At 45.3% G+C, this 16,115-nt stretch overlaps 1 protein-coding gene across 1 annotated transcript in view; it reads left to right on the top strand.

The window, feature by feature from the left end:
• Nucleotides 1-16,115, top strand: part of VWF (von Willebrand factor) — a 155,535-nt gene that overhangs the window by 100,014 nt on the left and 39,406 nt on the right. The window contains exons 36-38 of the mRNA XM_081005352.1: nt 643-835; nt 1,473-1,814; nt 12,100-12,305. Of these exons, the coding sequence (XP_080861478.1) occupies nt 643-835; nt 1,473-1,814; nt 12,100-12,305 (741 nt within the window). The remainder of the gene's footprint in view (nt 1-642; nt 836-1,472; nt 1,815-12,099; nt 12,306-16,115) is intronic.

Raw genomic sequence — 16,115 nt, 5'->3', positions numbered from 1 at the left:
TCTCCTGGTATGCCCCGCAGAGGACCTTAAGGTCCATGGATAACCATAGTTTAGAGGTCCCAGGCCCTAAGGAAGTTAGACTATCCTCCACCAGGGCCTTTTCAGTGATGGCTCCGATCTGGTGGAATGCTCTGTCCCATGAGACCAGGGCCCTTCAGGATTTAACCTCCTTCTGACAGGCCTATAAGACAGAGCTATTCCGCCTGGCCTTTAATTTGAATTCAGCCTGATCTTTTATTTCCCTTCTCTTCCCTCCCTCTCCCCTTTTATGAAGATTACCCGCTCTGAGACCCCACAGCTAATTCTCCCCTGGCCTCCTCGCTGGCCCAAGTTCAGCCAGCTAGCCCTGGGGATTATCTAATGCTTATTTCCCCTAAATTGATTTCTGAATTTTGAATTTTATTGTTATCCATGTTTTTATACTGTATTTTATGCTGCTTTTACAATTAAGTGTTTTAAATTTGTTGTTAGCCGCCCTTAGCCCAGTTTTTGAACCAGGAAGAGCGGGGTATAAATAAAAATTTCTTCTTCTTCTTCTTCTTCTTCTTCTTCTTCTTCTTCTTCATCGTCTACATTACCCTCAAAGCAATTCACAACAATGCATGGAAACAACAAGAAGCTTTTCTCATTTTTTTCAAACAGGTTGCTGTGAATGGCAAAACAACTAATGTTCCTTATGCCGACGGTCATGTTGCAGTCAATGTCTATGGAGCAATAATGCACGAAATCCGGTTCTCTCTTCTGGGTCACATCCTCTCCTTCACTCCAAGCAACAATGAATTTACCTTACAACTTAGCCCAAAGAGCTTCGCTTCAGAAACGCATGGCCTTTGTGGTATGTTAGAAAATTTACACTTTGGGTGGTTTTCAGGTAGTTATCAGGTAAGGGTTTTTAGTGTTATAAATGGTGGGTGAGCAAATCATATCAACTCAGCAGGGGCTTTTCCAGGGGAAGCACTGGGGCAAAACAAGAACAAGAAGAATTGATTATTTATATACCGCCTATCTGACTGGCTTGCCCCAGCCACTCTGGGCAGCTCCCAACAAAAATAATAAAACACAACACAACATCAGAACAAAAAACACTCGGACATGCAGCTTCAAAGCCCAGACCTTTGCCTAGAAGTCTGGATGAGCCCTCTCTAGAAACAGTGTGCATTGGAGCTGGCATAAACCAACTCTCGCCATTCTCAGAAACCACCTAGGAACTTTTGATTAGAATTGTGTCTGCCGCTCACCTAAAATACAGAAAATGTGTAGGGGGTGTAGCATTAGGTGAAGCAAATTTGAAGGGTCCTCTTCAGGTGAAATGGCTGTAGCCATTTTGAGATGGGCCTAACATAGTTTTGGTAGGATTAGCAAACGTTTTCAGGTATGGGTCTTATACATATTCTAAGTTCAATTCCCTGTTGGAGATAAATAACTTCTAAAGCTAAGATATTATAAAATTCTCTTCTGTCCCTCTCCTGTAGGGATCTGTGACCAAAACAGTGGCAATGACTTGGTGTTAAGAAATGGCTCCTTTACATCTGACAGCAGCCTCTTCATTGAAGAATGGACAGTGAAGCAGCCAGGGGAGATCTGTGAGGTGAACAGAGCTGGCCAATGCGTTGGCCATGCCACGACAAAGTGCAGCATCTTGCTGTCTCCTCAGTTTTACGAATGTCACCAAATCATCCCTCCAAACTTGTACTATGCAGCTTGTGAAGAAAACAACTGCTATGGTGATGAAATATGTGAGATCATATCTTCCTACGCACACCTCTGCAGAATGCAAAGGATCTGTGTGGATTGGAGATCTCCAGAGTTTTGTGGTAAGGATTTCACCACTCCTTATGGAAATATACCGTAATCCTCAGTAATCCAACTTGGTCTTTGAGCTGCCTCAAGTTTCCGAACACAATATTTAAGCTTTAGAGGTGGGGTGGGGAAGGGCAGGTTGGCCATTCCCCCTCTTGACTACCATCACAGACAACACAGACACATGTATGACTCACACACAGGTGTGAAATGTATGCCTTTTAATTCAGACTGTTGTCCTCCCTGCTTATAACTGATTTTGATTTTGCTGCCTCCCAGCAGTAACCATGCAAATATGTCTACAAGTTCATAAGCAGGGTGTGAAGAAAGTAGCCCTCTGCTCTGGTTTCTTCCCAGCTTTTGAAGTTCAGAGAAATACTACTTGGGACATGGAGGCTGGTTTTGTTTTGTTTATATTATTAAACCATCCTCACTAATAGCTGTGGTTAGATTGGTTGTTTACACTGACTGTGCTAACTCCTTTACAAAGATGACTAAGGGTGAAACTAAATACAATTAAATACATGCAATTAACCATGGTGAGAATTGCTCTTTGAAATGTAGTTGGAGGTTTGGTAAGCCACACCTAGATTTGGATCCTCCCACACTTTCTCTTTGCTGGGGCAGAGAGAGGTCCGTTTTTCTCGAGTTGACCCTTCCCCTTCCCTCTCCAATGGAGTCAACCATCACGGGCTCTCCAGTCTTGATTGGGACCTACACCTACTGCCAATAAACTTCATTGGGGTGGGTTATTCTGAATCCTATTATTATGAGGAAAGGAGAATGCTTTCTGTTCACTCTTCCCATCTCACTCATATTTTGCTGTCTCTACCATATCCAGCCTCTTTATGTTTCAACTTTTTCTCATAGAGAGGGTGCTCCAACCCTTTGCTCAGTTTTGCAGACTTTGTGGGAAATACATGTGATTGCCACTGGCAGTGGCAGAGCTTCATGCCCTGGCACCGGGGGGCAGAGATCAGGCGGGAGCAGGGCTGGCACGCATCCTGGGGGCGTGACACGCTTCCTGGGGGCGCGGCACGCTGTCTGCAGGGGCATGACACCCAGCGCGGGCGGGGGAGGCAGCCGCGATGGCACCCCACCAGGATCACGCTGCCGCGGGCAGTGCACTCCCCCTGCACTCCTCTTCCTCCGCTAGTGGCCATTGGTAGTCTAATTTGACACCAAGCTCTGCTTTCTAAGGCTAGAAGATGGTTGTTGAGCTTTCGCCCCGGAAAGTTGAAAACGGCTGGTCGTAGTATCATCTCACATTTGCTCTAGAGGGGGTGAGCCAGGAAATGTAACCATCCCTTCCTCTTCAGAGGCAGCATACCTTGGAATACCTAAGGGAGGGCAGTTGTCCATGCTTTATTTATGGATTTCTCAGAGGCGTATAGTTGGTCATTGTTGGAAACATGAAGATTGACTAAGTGGACCTGTGATCTTTTAAGACTCTTCTTATGTTCCAGTTTCAAAAATCCATTTGGTCTGAGCAGGGCCGTCTTAAGTATATCTGGGGCAGTGGTGCAAAGATCCCTCCGGTGCCCCGCCCCCCGTTTCCCAGAGTTGCCAACCTTTTTACGGCACTGCCAGAAGATTTGCAGGGCTGGAGGAGGTGGGCAGCGGCTGGAGGGCGGCTCCTCCAGCGGGGAAGAGGCGGAGACGGAGGCTCCGGGTGGGGTGCTGCTTCAGCGAGGTGGGCAAGGGCAGTGAGCTGATGCCGGGAGGCGCCACACCCAGCCTCCACCTCTTCCCTGGCGCCCTCCAGAACTTGGCACCCCGGCACCCCGCGCCACTTGCCTCAATGGGCAAGACGCCCCTGGACTTAAGATGCCAGTACATAAAAAGTGCCTATCTTCAACGGGAAATTAAGTGTCTTTTACATCACTTTCAGTTTTCTTAAAAACAATAGGCTGTCTCCAAGACAAATCTTGGCTATGAATTTTGAATATGCCATGACTCTCTTGTCTACTGTTAACTCCCACTGCTCTACTGATCTGCCCTCTTTCTCCCTAGAAGGACACAGTGAAGGGTGTTCCCCTGTACAGTATTGCTCTTTTCCCTCTCACTCTTTATAATATTCCTCTGTTACTCAGCCACACAAGCCTGCACATAAAATAACCACAGCCTGAAAGGTTGGTGCAACCACAACAAAAGGTGCAGTCTAGTCTCCACCTTGGAAGTATATGAAGAAGGCATCTCTGTGTTTTTGGTGGTGTCATTTGTCCTTCAGACCCAAGCAGAGAAGAAATTGAAAGCGAATTTAGGCAGAATGAAATAGATTTCAGTTCTTAGAGAACTGCACAAGGCGTATTTGAGAAGACACTGTTATTGTAGCCTAGTGTTTTCAGAAACTACCTACTGCAAATACTCCATAAGGAATAATCTGAGAAAAAGAGAGAGAGAGAGAGAGAATGAGAGAGAAAGCACTGCCTGCCATTTCCTGGATTTAGTGAGAAAGCCAGCTTTCCCGTCATAGCATCCAAGGCTCAGGCATTTTAATAACCTCTCTGAATTCCTCAGATTCTCAGCTTGTGACATAGCCACATACAGCCAAAGAACTCCCCAATTTAACTACCAGTTCGCATAAAGTAGTCTTTGGTGTATTAACAATGGCATCTTCTTTCCCTGTTTCTTAGGAGCAGGTGCATGTCTTAGGGTAGCCAGGAATAGCATTGTCAATTACAAGGACATTGTGCAGAATACACAAATGACTCAGTGGACAGCATTGCTTAATCACTGTAACACTGCAGACCAATAAAAATACGTATAGGTTTACCAAACCTAATTTAACCTACTTCTGCAGATCTCTGTTTGAGAACTAGTTAATTCCTGGAGCTGCAATGTAATTCTTCATGGAGCTCCCACCAGGTTGCCGTGCTGCCGTTGCATTTGTTGTCACACCCCTTAAGGCCAGGGAGAAGAAGGGATCTTAAAGGTGGGTGGGTAGATGGAAAGCAGGGGTTCGCAACTGTCCTTATTCATAAGGCAAATGGTTTGTTGTTGTTTAGTTGTTTAGTCGTGTCCGACTCTTTGTGACCCCATGGACCAGAGCACGCCAGGCACTCCTGTCTTCCACTGCCTCCCGCAGTTTGGTCAAACTCATGCTGGTAGCTTCGAGAACACTGTCCCACCATCTCGTCCTCTGTCGTCCCCTTCTCCTTGTGCCCTCCATCTTTCCCAACATCAGGGTCTTTTCCAGGGAGTCTTCTCTTCTCATGAGGTGGCCAAAGTATTGGAGCCTCAGCTTCAGGATCTGTCCTTCCAGTGAGCACTCAGGGCTGATTTCCTTCAGAATGGAGAGGTTTGATCTTCTTGCAGTCCATGGGACTCTCAAGAGTCTCCTCCAGCACCATAATTCAAAAGAATCAATTCTTCGGCGATCAGCCTTCTTTATGGTCCAGCTCTCACTTCCATATATCACTAGCTTTAACTATACGGACCTTTGTTGGCAAGGTGATGTCTCTGCTTTTTAAGATGCTGTCTAGGTTTGTCATTGCTTTTCTCCCAAGAAGCAGGCGTCTTTTAATTTCGTGGCTGCTGTCACTATCTGCAGTGATCATGGAGCCCAAGAAAGTAAAATCTCTCACTGCCTCCATTTCTTCCCCTTCTATTTGCCAGGAGGTGATGGGACCAGTGGCCATGATCTTCGTTTTTTTGATGTTGAGCTTCAAACCATAATATTCTCTCTCCTCTTTCACCCTCATTAAAAGGTTCTTTAATTCCTCCTCACTTTCTGCCATCAAGGTTGTGTCATCTGCATATCTGAGGTTGTTGATATTTATTCCGGCAATCTTAATTCCGGCTAGGTATTCATCCAGCCCAGCCTTTCGCATGATGAATTCTGCATATAAGTTAAATAAGCAGGGAGACAATATACAGCCTTGTCGAACTCTTTTCCCAATTTTGAACCAATCGGTTGTTCCATATCCAGTTCTAACTGTAGCTTCTTGTCCCACATAGAGATTTCTCAGGAGACAGATGAGGTGATCAGGCACTCCCATTTCTTTAAGAACTTGCCATAGTTTGCTGTGGTCAACACAGTCAAAGGCTTTTGCATAGTCAATGAAGCAGAAGTAGATGTCTTTCTGGAACTCTCTACCTTTCTCCATAATCCAGCGCATGTTTGCAATTTGGTCTCTGGTTCCTCTGCCTCTTCTAAATCCAGCTTGCACTTCTGGGAGTTCTTGGTCCACATACTGCTTGAGCCTGCCTTGTAGAATTTTAAGCATAACCTTGCTTGCGTGTGAAATGAGTGCAATTGTGTGGTAGTTGGAGCATTCTTTGGCACTGCCCTTCTTTGGGATTGGGATGTAGACTGATCTTCAAATGGTTTACTTTACAACATTTCTCTGGGTGTCCTGATATTAGGGCTACCTGGTCTTGAACAAGAAACTATATGGGCTGTATCTGGAACCTGGTCCAATGAGTATCTGGGACCGTGTGTGTGCAGGAGTTGGAGATCTCTTTTGAACAGGAGCCGGTGATGCTGGCTTCAACAACTGGCCAGCAGCATGAAGCCTGTTTACTGACCAGGCCTGTCATTCTGCCCTTGCCTGGTCAACAGGCCAGTAACTTTTGCCTGTTGCACTTCAGGTTCTAGCCCCCTGATTCTTCAGCTCCAGCCACTGACCCCAGGGATCCCGAGCTAGAGAACATAGCACCCAGGTTCAGATTTAGGATCACCTGCTGTCCCCTCTCGACCCTGATTTGTGAGTTTGATAATGATTGTACTTCTGGTGTTGATTTGCAGTGGATTTTTCAGCTAGCTGTTCCATTTTCCACTGCCTCCCTCAAAAGTTGGGCAATGCGCAATTTGTATCTCCTTTTTCCCACCAGCCTAATTTCTACACTGGCCCATTGTTAAAGGACCCCTGACAGCTAAGTCCAGTCGCGAACGACTCGGGTTGCAGCGCTCATCTCCTTTAAAGGCTGAGGGAGCCAGCCTTTGTCCGCTCCGCAGACAGTTTTTCCGGGTCATGTGGCCAGCATGACTAAGCCACTTCTGGCGCAACAGAACAGCGACACCAGAGCAGCACACGGAAATGCCATTTACCTTCCCACCGGAGCAGTACCTATTAATCTACTTGCACTTTTTGACATGCTTTTGAACTGCTAGGTTGGCAGGAGCTGGGACCGAGCAACGGGAGCTTACGCCGTCGTGGGGATTCGAACCACCGACCTTTTGATCAGCAAGCCCTAGGCTCTGTGGTTTACACCACAGCGCCACCCGCAGCCCATTGTTATTGACTCATAATGTGAAGGTTGCCCAATCTCTGAGCCTCTCTGCTTAAATGTTGATTGTGCTGAGAGCCAACTAATCTTCTCTAATCCTTTTCTGAAGTCTATCGATCACATTTTGTGTTGGAATCCACTTTGGGACCACATCTGAAGTGAAAAGCAGTCTACAACTTTTATAAATGAATATAAAATTGAATAGTCTTATAGTGAATTGATAAGTTAAGTTAAGTGTGCATTGTGTTGGGAAATAGTTATGTCATGCTAAATCTATTGTCAGTCAGTTTCATTGGTTGACACTGAGTTACAATATTTGTGGAGGGAGGGGAATCTCTCGCCCACTGTTCATAATTTTGTTTTCTAAACAGATTGATATATCTGAACAGCTCACTGTAATAGTAATACTATTACTTTTAATATAATTTTGTTTAAACTTTTGTTTATTTCATCAAATAAAATAAAACCTCAAAGCAGTTTACATTTTGATAATGAAATAAAATAAAGAAAAAATCACAAACCTACTTTAAAACATAATAAAGATAAAAATTACTTCAACTTTCTAAACACCTGGGAAGGCTTGTCTAAACAGGAATGTTTTAAGCAGGTGCCGAAAAGAGTAGAGTGAAGGCACCTGCTTCATCTCAATTGGCAGGGAGTTCCAAAGTTGTAGGCGCTGCCACACAAAATGATCAAGTTTTTACAAATGCCGAAAACGGGTATTATGTGGCATCTGTGGCAGTTCCAATTCTGCCGACTGAAGCGGTCCAGTGGGCACATGTGGCCGCAAGGCGAGATGATAGGTGTTAAGTTGTGGGTGAACATATCAGAAGACACAGCGATTCTTCAAACAGCTCTTGTTTATTCACAGGCCAGGAGAGAACTGAACTGAAGGGTTCAGTCAGCCTGCTTATATAGAGCTCCAGTACAACATAACTGTAACAACTTTCTAAAACTATCCAATCACTGAACGTCACTTTCAATCCCTTATTTGCATAACTATCTACAGTATCCCCCTGCTGGCCCAGGGTGAGAACTTCAGTACATAACAATAGGTAAACTGGTTTGAAGAATTTTCTATGCAAATAGTAACACTTTGAACTTGGCCCAGCAGCAAATGAGCAAGCAGTGCAGATCGCTGAGCATGGGTCTTATATACTGACAAGGCCCCACTCCTGTCAGCAATTGTGCTGCAGTAGTCTGCACCAACTGCATCTTCTGGATCAAGCACAAGGAAAGCCCCCACATGAGAGGCTTTATGTCTCCATTTTGATGCAAGCGTTACAAATAATACCTCCGACTTTTATAGCCATGAACGTATTTTAAGGACCCGATCTGGAGCTAAAAAGAAAGCAATGTTGCTGTGCAATTAAGTAAACACAAAAGTATGATGTAACCTATGAGCATCACGCCTTGCAACAAACAACTTGCAGATGGATGCTGATGGTGTTTAGGAAAATGTTCTCATTCCTGAACATGACCTCACTGTCTGTGGAAAGGAGAGGGCATTGTAAAACTAAAAATAAATTAATCCTTGGCTAGTTACCCGTAGTAATGGATGTGAACGAGCAATGCATGCCTGCGACAAGAAATAGCCAGGGAATACATTTACAGTCCACCTGCCACCCAACCCCAAAGGCACAGCTTTCATAAGGTCCAAATTGTATATGCTATGTTGGGAAATGATCCTACCTATAGGGACTCAGATGGCACTGTGGTCTAAACCACTGAGCCTCTTGGGCTTGCCGATCAGAAGGTCGGTGGTTGACTAGGTGAGCTCCCATTGCTCTATCCCAGCTCCTGTCAAAAGCACGCCAGTGCAAGTAGATAAATAGATACCACTCTGGTAGGAAGGTAAACGGTGTTTCCGTTCACTCTGGTTTCCATCACGGTGTTGTGTTGCACCAGAAGTGGTTTAGTCATGCTGGCCACATGACCCAGAAAGCTGTCTGCGGACAAACGCCAGCTCCCTTGGCCTGAAAGCGAGATGAGCTCCACAACCCCATAGTTGCCTCTGACTGGACTTAACCGTCCAGGGGTCCTTTACCTTTCTCTTTCCCTTGTACGTAGTTGACAAATGTGTGACACGACATGGTGTTATGTCACCCTTTTCCAATGACTGCTCTGTTCTAAGGTTGGCTTGGGCTATGATGGGGGAAAGGGGGTAGGGGGTAGGGAAGGAGAACTTGGGGGGAGTTTGGAGAAGCAAAATGTTCTTGCATGCAAAGGAGGTGGTAACAGGATTCTTGCGCTCAGCTCATGGTGCACTGGTGCCAATGGCAGCCACCTTGATGACAGCAATGACTTTCCACCATGACCCTCCCTGGGTTACACATAATTTTGTTTCATTCTTGAATAGCCGGTGATGATCCTGTCCAGTGTATGAAAGAATGATACATGGGATAGGAAAAGTTCTGGGTTATGTTTGCGCTGAAGTCTCATAAAACTTGTAATAGTCACTTAAATAAATGAGAGAGCAGGCTCAGCAGCTACAAAGCCAACTTTCTGGCAGGGCTTTCGATAAAGATGTCTCTGTGATATATATTTTTCCCCGTTTTAAGATGCTACAAGGGTAACACCTTCATTAAAGTCCGCTGCAGTTGCTTTACTAATATCATTCAAGCACAAACGCGAACATATTTTAAATACACTACAGGTCGATCGAGGGCCCCGTCTTTGAATCTTTCCTGCATAGTATATCCCACGAGATGGATTGAGATGTCAAAGACCCTTTGCAGCCACCTGCCAAAATGCAAAGGCAGAAGGAGAAGGGAGGACAAAGTTTGTCTGATGACCTGAATTGTCACAGTGATGTGCAGCCTGCAAAGTTAACTGCAGCACCTTGGAGCAGTCTCTGACTTGGAGTGCCACAAAATTTGAATTTTGCCCAAATTTCCACTTTTGCCATTTTGAACTCTTAAGTATCAAAGTTTGCTTTAAATGCCAATTCTGCATTCAAAATTTGAGTGCTTTAGATTTGTTGGTATGCATTGATTTCACTTCTCTTAACTTTGAGCTACCGTATTTTTCGCCCTATAGGACACACTTTTCCCCCCTCCAAAAATGAAGGGGAAACGTGTGTGCGTCCTATGGGGCGAAAGCAGGCTTTCACTGAAGCCTGGAGAGTGAGAGGGGTCGGTGTGCACCGACCCCTCTCGCTCTCCAGGCTTCAGGAAGCTATCCGCAAGCCTTGGGAGCCCACGGGAGTTCCCGCGGGGCTCCCAAGGCTTGCACACAGCAGCCTGCAGCCCGAATACCCGGGGAGCGCAGCGGAGATATCCGCAAGCCTGGGGAGACCGGCGCGACTTCCCGCCAGGCTCCCTAGGCTTGCGGATAGCAGCCTGTTCTGGGGGCTGGGGTCGGGGAAAGCTCGGGCTTCCCCCGCCCCAGCCCCACGCCTGGGGGGGGGAATATTTTTTTTCCCTTTATTTCCCCCCCCAAAAAAAAACTAGGTGCGCCCTATGGGCTGGTGCGCCCTATGGGGCGAAAAATACGGTACTTCCTGTTGGAGGAAGTACGCCTCTGAATACCAGTTTCTGGGATTCCCAACTGGGCGAAGGGCTGTTGTCTTGCTGGCAGGCTTCCCACAGGCATCACACCCTGTTCTCCCCGGGAGAGCAGGATTCTGGGCTAGGCTGTTCTTTGGTCCGATCCAGCAGGGCAACTTTTAGGGTTCTGCGATCCTATATTTGATTTGAAGTGTATTGCATTATGCAGGTCACAATATTAATGTAAATAAGATCTCTAACAAGCTCTGCTTATGTTCACGTCTGCACAGAAAATCCCTCTCATCAAAAACGAGAGAAGATCTTCAGTTGGTCAGCTTCACTGAAGGCTGTCAAAGTCTACTTTAGGAAAACGCAATACAGGGAATGATTGAGGTGTACTTCATTCGTGTAGCTAAGGGTCAGAATAGGCTTTTTTATAGAGAGTGAGGAGGACTCTCATTCCATTTCCCTGATTTAAATTACCTCTCTTGAAGCTGATATTAGTCTTCACTGAGGGAGGGGTGGGACGCAGGTCCAATACGATACCTAGCACCCCCCACTTCCCAATGGCAGGGCTACTGATAACTATAGAGGAGGTTATTAGTCGTTAGCCCCAAACTAGCAAGAATATGCATTGTTGGATTTTGATGGCAATCTCCCATGAAAGAAAGTGTGGAATGGGTGTTCTGTGAGCCCTTGTCGATTTCTAGATTCCACTCACAATGGAGTCTGGAGAGAGAGAGAGAGAGAGAGAGAGAGAGAGAGAGAGAGAGAGAGAGAGAGCATTCTGAAATGGCATCTTCCATCTGCACATAGCCAGCTTTGCTACCTCAAGATCCCCAGCACTCAGTCTACAGCATGCGTAGACCAGCCCCTATTGACTGAGCTTGAAAGAATTGCTGTGAGACATGGGGATGCTCCAGAAGCACTCATTCCATAGTAAACACCCCCTGGAGCACTCTAAATGCCTGCATGTGAGCCAGGTGTGCCAAAGGCTGACATCCATTTGCTTGAAAAAATGGCATGCTGTCCAGTGCTGACAACATTTTTATAGTTGGCATCAAAAAGTAACCACAATAAAGACTTCAGAAAGTGCCCTTCTTCTTCTTCTTCTTCTTCTTCTTCTTCTGCTTCTGCTTCTGCTTCTGCTTCTTCTTCTCCTCCTCTCCTCCTCCTCCTCCTCCTCCTCCTCCTCCTCCTCCTTCTGTATTTTAACATTCAGTGTGCCCAACTGAAATCTGAAATGGCACTCTTGGCATTTCTCAGCTATGTCAGGAAATGCTTGATATTTCACTATGTTTTTATATATGCTGTAAGCTGCCCAGAGTGGCTGGGGAAACCCAGCTAGATGGGTGGGGTATAAATAATAAAATTATTATTAATAATATTTATTTATCGAATTGAATTGAATTGCAGTTAACTTAGATTTTTCTCACCCTAGTCCAAGCATTCAGGATGGATTTAAGATTGACTGTTTTTATTTTGTATTGCATCTCCATTGCAGACAAATAATAATAATTTTTATTTATTTGTTTATTTACCGTTTTGTTTATTTCCTTGTGTCTGGTGTTCTTAACAGCTATGGAATGTCCAGTCTTGATGAGGTATGGCTACTGTCAAGGAGGCTGCATAAAGCACTGTGGGAATGGTACCAACACAGAAATCTGCATGGATTATCCCACAGAAGGCTGTTTCTGCCCGCAGGGACAAGTGACCCTGGATGGCAGGTGTGTTCACGAAGAAGAATGCACCCAGTGCATCAGTGAGGATGGGACACACCACCAGGTAGATCTCTAGTTACTGCTTAGTGGTTCTGAATCTTGGCTGGCTCTTAAGGAGTCAGCGTTGTTTTCCAGGGAGATCGTTCTTCGGTTCCAGCTGACTTAAAGACATCCATGTTACTCCAACTCTCCATTCTGCCTTTGTGCTTCTTCTTTTTTTTTTTTTAAATGATATTTATTAAAGTTTCACAAAGAAAGAATCACATCAACAAAAAAGAAAAATTCAAGAATAAAAAGAAAAATACACAATGCAAAATACAAAAAGAAAAAAGAAAAAACAGTTAAAAACAATTCCCTCTTTTCATCACTACTTTTACATTTACTTGTTTCCCGGACCTCCTCATACCTCCCTCTTTTGTATTCCAATTCAGTTTGTTAGTCCAGCAATTCCTTTCCCTCCTTTTTAATCCCAATCCTTAATCTTAATATAATATAACATTAAATTTTTACCTATTAAAAACCAATTTTTCCATTCTTTTAACCTTTTTAATCCTAATCCTTAATCTTAATATATTTATAACTTTAAAGCCTGTACAGCTAGAAGCCACTTAATTTCAATCCAACATGACTCTAACATTCATTAATTTTGCAATATTTCTGTAAATAATCTTTAAATTTCTTCCAATCTTCTTCCACCGACTCTTCTCCCTGGTCACGGATTCTGCCAGTCATTTCTGCCAATTCTCTGCCTTTGTGCTTCTAACCACCCACAAGTCAAGAGAGGGAGCCCCACCCATTTGCCATCTGGCACAAGAGCCACTTACTTTGTTCCCCTTAACTCACCAGGAAGCTAGCGTGGCTATTCAAGAATTAGAAGGGGACCTGGGCATTCAGCCTAACTGCCCCCCCCCAAAATGCATAACAATACATTTGCTATAATGTGTGCTTCTATCATGACCCTCCTCCAAATTAAAGGCAGGTCAGGTGTAATGACGTCTGTATCCTTGGGGATATCATTTATAGCAGGGGTCAGCAAACTTTTTCAGCAGGGGGCCGGTCCACTGTCCCTCAGACCTTGTGGGGGGCCGGACTATATTTTGAAAGAAAATATGAATAAATTCCTATGCCCCACAAATAACCCAGAGATGCATTTTAAATAAAAGCAAACATTCTACTTATGTAAAAACACCAGGCAGGCCCCACAAATACCCCAGAGATGCATTTTAAATAAAAGGGCACATTCTACTCATATAAAAACATGCTGATTCCCAGACCGCCCGCTGGCCAGATTGAGAAGGCGATTGGGCCACATCCGGCCCCCAGGCCTTAGCTTGCCTACCCTTGATTTATAGCCACTAAAGAAAACACATAACCCTTCACCTTTCCATTTGCTCTCACACTTTTGTTCCTATACCTCTTGGTTTAAGAGCTCTCTCTTTTCTTCAAACCCAGATATAGCATAGAAACCCCTAAGGGTATCCCAAGAAGAAGAAACTGCAATTAAATTTGCTCCAAGTACATTATTGCAATTAAATTTGCAATTGCAAAAACTGCAATTAAATTTGCTCCAAGTACATTATTGACAGAATAAATGAGTGCTGACCATTTAATAATAATAATAATAATAATAATAATAATAATATCTTTATTGTCATTGCCCCCTTCGGGGACAACGAAATTACTTGACTGCTCCATAAAAACACTAATTAAACAATACAGTATAATACAGCAAGGGAGATTAGATGACTTTCAAAGTCCGGGCTTCCCATTCAGGGCCGAGATCGCTCTGGAGAAGAAGCTGTTCTTAAGACGGCTCGTTCTTGTCTTCATCGTCCTGTATCTCCGTCCCGACGGCAAGAGCTCGAAGAGACAGTGACCAGGATGCGATGGATCTTTTACTATGTCCAGTGCCTTCCTATGGCACCTTGTGGCATAAATCTGCTCTAAGGTGGAGAGTGGGCAGCCAACAATGCTCTCTGCTGCCTTAACAACCCTGCACAACCCCATCCTGTCTTGGGTAGTACAGCTTCCGTACCACACACATAAGCCATAAGTGAGCACGCTCTCAATGGCACAGTGATAGAAGGCAAGCAGCAGAGGAGGAACGTTTTGGCTTGCCATAGAATCTTTCCCCACCCGCTGCCGAGTTTCTCCACTCACGAGGAAGGACATAAGGCTCCCCGCAGCCAGTCCTGTCCCAGATCTCCAGCATTAAAGGTAGAGGTAAAGGACCCCTGACAGTTAAGTCCAGTTGCGGATGATTCTGGGGTTGCGGCACTCATCTCACTTTACTGGCTGAGGGAGCCAGCGTTTGTCCGCAGACAGTTTTTCCGGGTCACGTGGCCAACATGACTATGCTGCTTCTGGGGAAACCAGAGCAGCGCACGGAAACGCCCTTTACCTTCCCGCCAGAGCGGTACCTATTTATCTACTTGCACTTGGACATGCTTTCGAACTGCTAGGTTGGCAGGAGCAGGGACTGAGCAACGGGAGCTCATCCCATCGCGGGGATCCAAACCACCAACCTTTTGATCGGCAAGCCTTAGGCTCTGTGGTTTAGACCACAGCGCCACCCGCATCCATCTCCAGCATTACAAAGGTTAATATGCATAAAACTCCGAAGGACATAAAAGCAGCAGCAGAAGGGTGATGCAATACACACGAACTTTTTAATAGCCTTGCAAAGGAAGCAGGGTTAGGGCGTCATCGCTTTGCAGCAAATCTCCATCGGTTTTCGCTGCATGACAAATATGGTGCTCTTACAACTGGGAGCCACTATTCTAAGGGCTCATCCTACGATACTGTTGTAGTACTTCAAGTTCCACAACAATGGAGGTAGGGGTAACCACAGTGTGGGCCGAATTTCTGCTGGGATCATAGTTATTAAAAGTACTACTGCCCTGTCATATAGTAGGTGTATGTTCTAGAGTGGATTTAGTCACAGCGGTAAGTGGGAGAAACTTAATACCAGGAGTGAGAAAGAAAGAAGTAGCCTGAGAACAGGTGGAGTAAGAAAAGCAACTAGGATAAGCTTTTCTCACCTGGGCATTTTTAACAGCTCCTAACCAAGGTGGTGGATGCTCTATATTTGGACCTTCCTGAAATTCCCACAAAGTCCATCTAATCCAGGGGTGGGCAACCTAAGGCCCATGGGCCACAAGCAGCCCACAGGGGTCGTTTAACCGCCCCTCGAGCTGCCCCGAACGGAGCCACCTACTCGGCAAGTCCCCGCGCGCTGTGCTAAACTGGTGTGGCATGGGGATTCGCTTCCGTGGTGCCGGAAATCGCGTCTGCGCGCTCCAGCCCACGGACGGATCTCTGCTGGAGTGAACCGGCCCATGCAAGGTAAATCTTGCTGACCCCTGATATTATCCTTCTGTTGGCCATTAAAGTGGGGGAAGACATTTTGGCAATGGAGAGGGGAACTTTCTGGGAATTTTCATTATGCATACATACAATGGCAAGAATGATGGCAGAGGCAAGAGTGATGGCAGAGGCTTTTTAAAAAACTTATCCCATTTTTCTGAATTCCCCCTCCCCAGAAATCTCCAAATTTCCTCCCCATAGCCTCCCCATTTCCAAAGACAAAAAGTTTATGCCGCACTCCCTTCTCAGCCCTTATTTATTTAGTAATTGAAAATATTGTTTTATAGAGTTCCTGGCTTAAAATACACTGAGACTGAGATTGTTGAGATTTATGCTACTCAGATCAATAAGCTATTCTGCACCTTCTGAACTTTGTTTTGCTTCTGTCGGCGACAGCTGACTAAATGCCTCTGGAAAGCTTTTAAGCAGGCCTTTAAGGCAATGGCTCTTCCCTATCTGCAATGTTGGGTTTTCAAAGAGACTGGCTGTGGGGAAGAAATGGTGCACT

This window comes from Podarcis pityusensis (genome assembly GCF_964106645.2).
Source record: "Podarcis pityusensis genome assembly, chromosome: 5".
Lineage (NCBI taxonomy): Eukaryota > Metazoa > Chordata > Lepidosauria > Squamata > Lacertidae > Podarcis > Podarcis pityusensis.
This window is presented reverse-complemented; position numbering and strand designations above follow the sequence as displayed.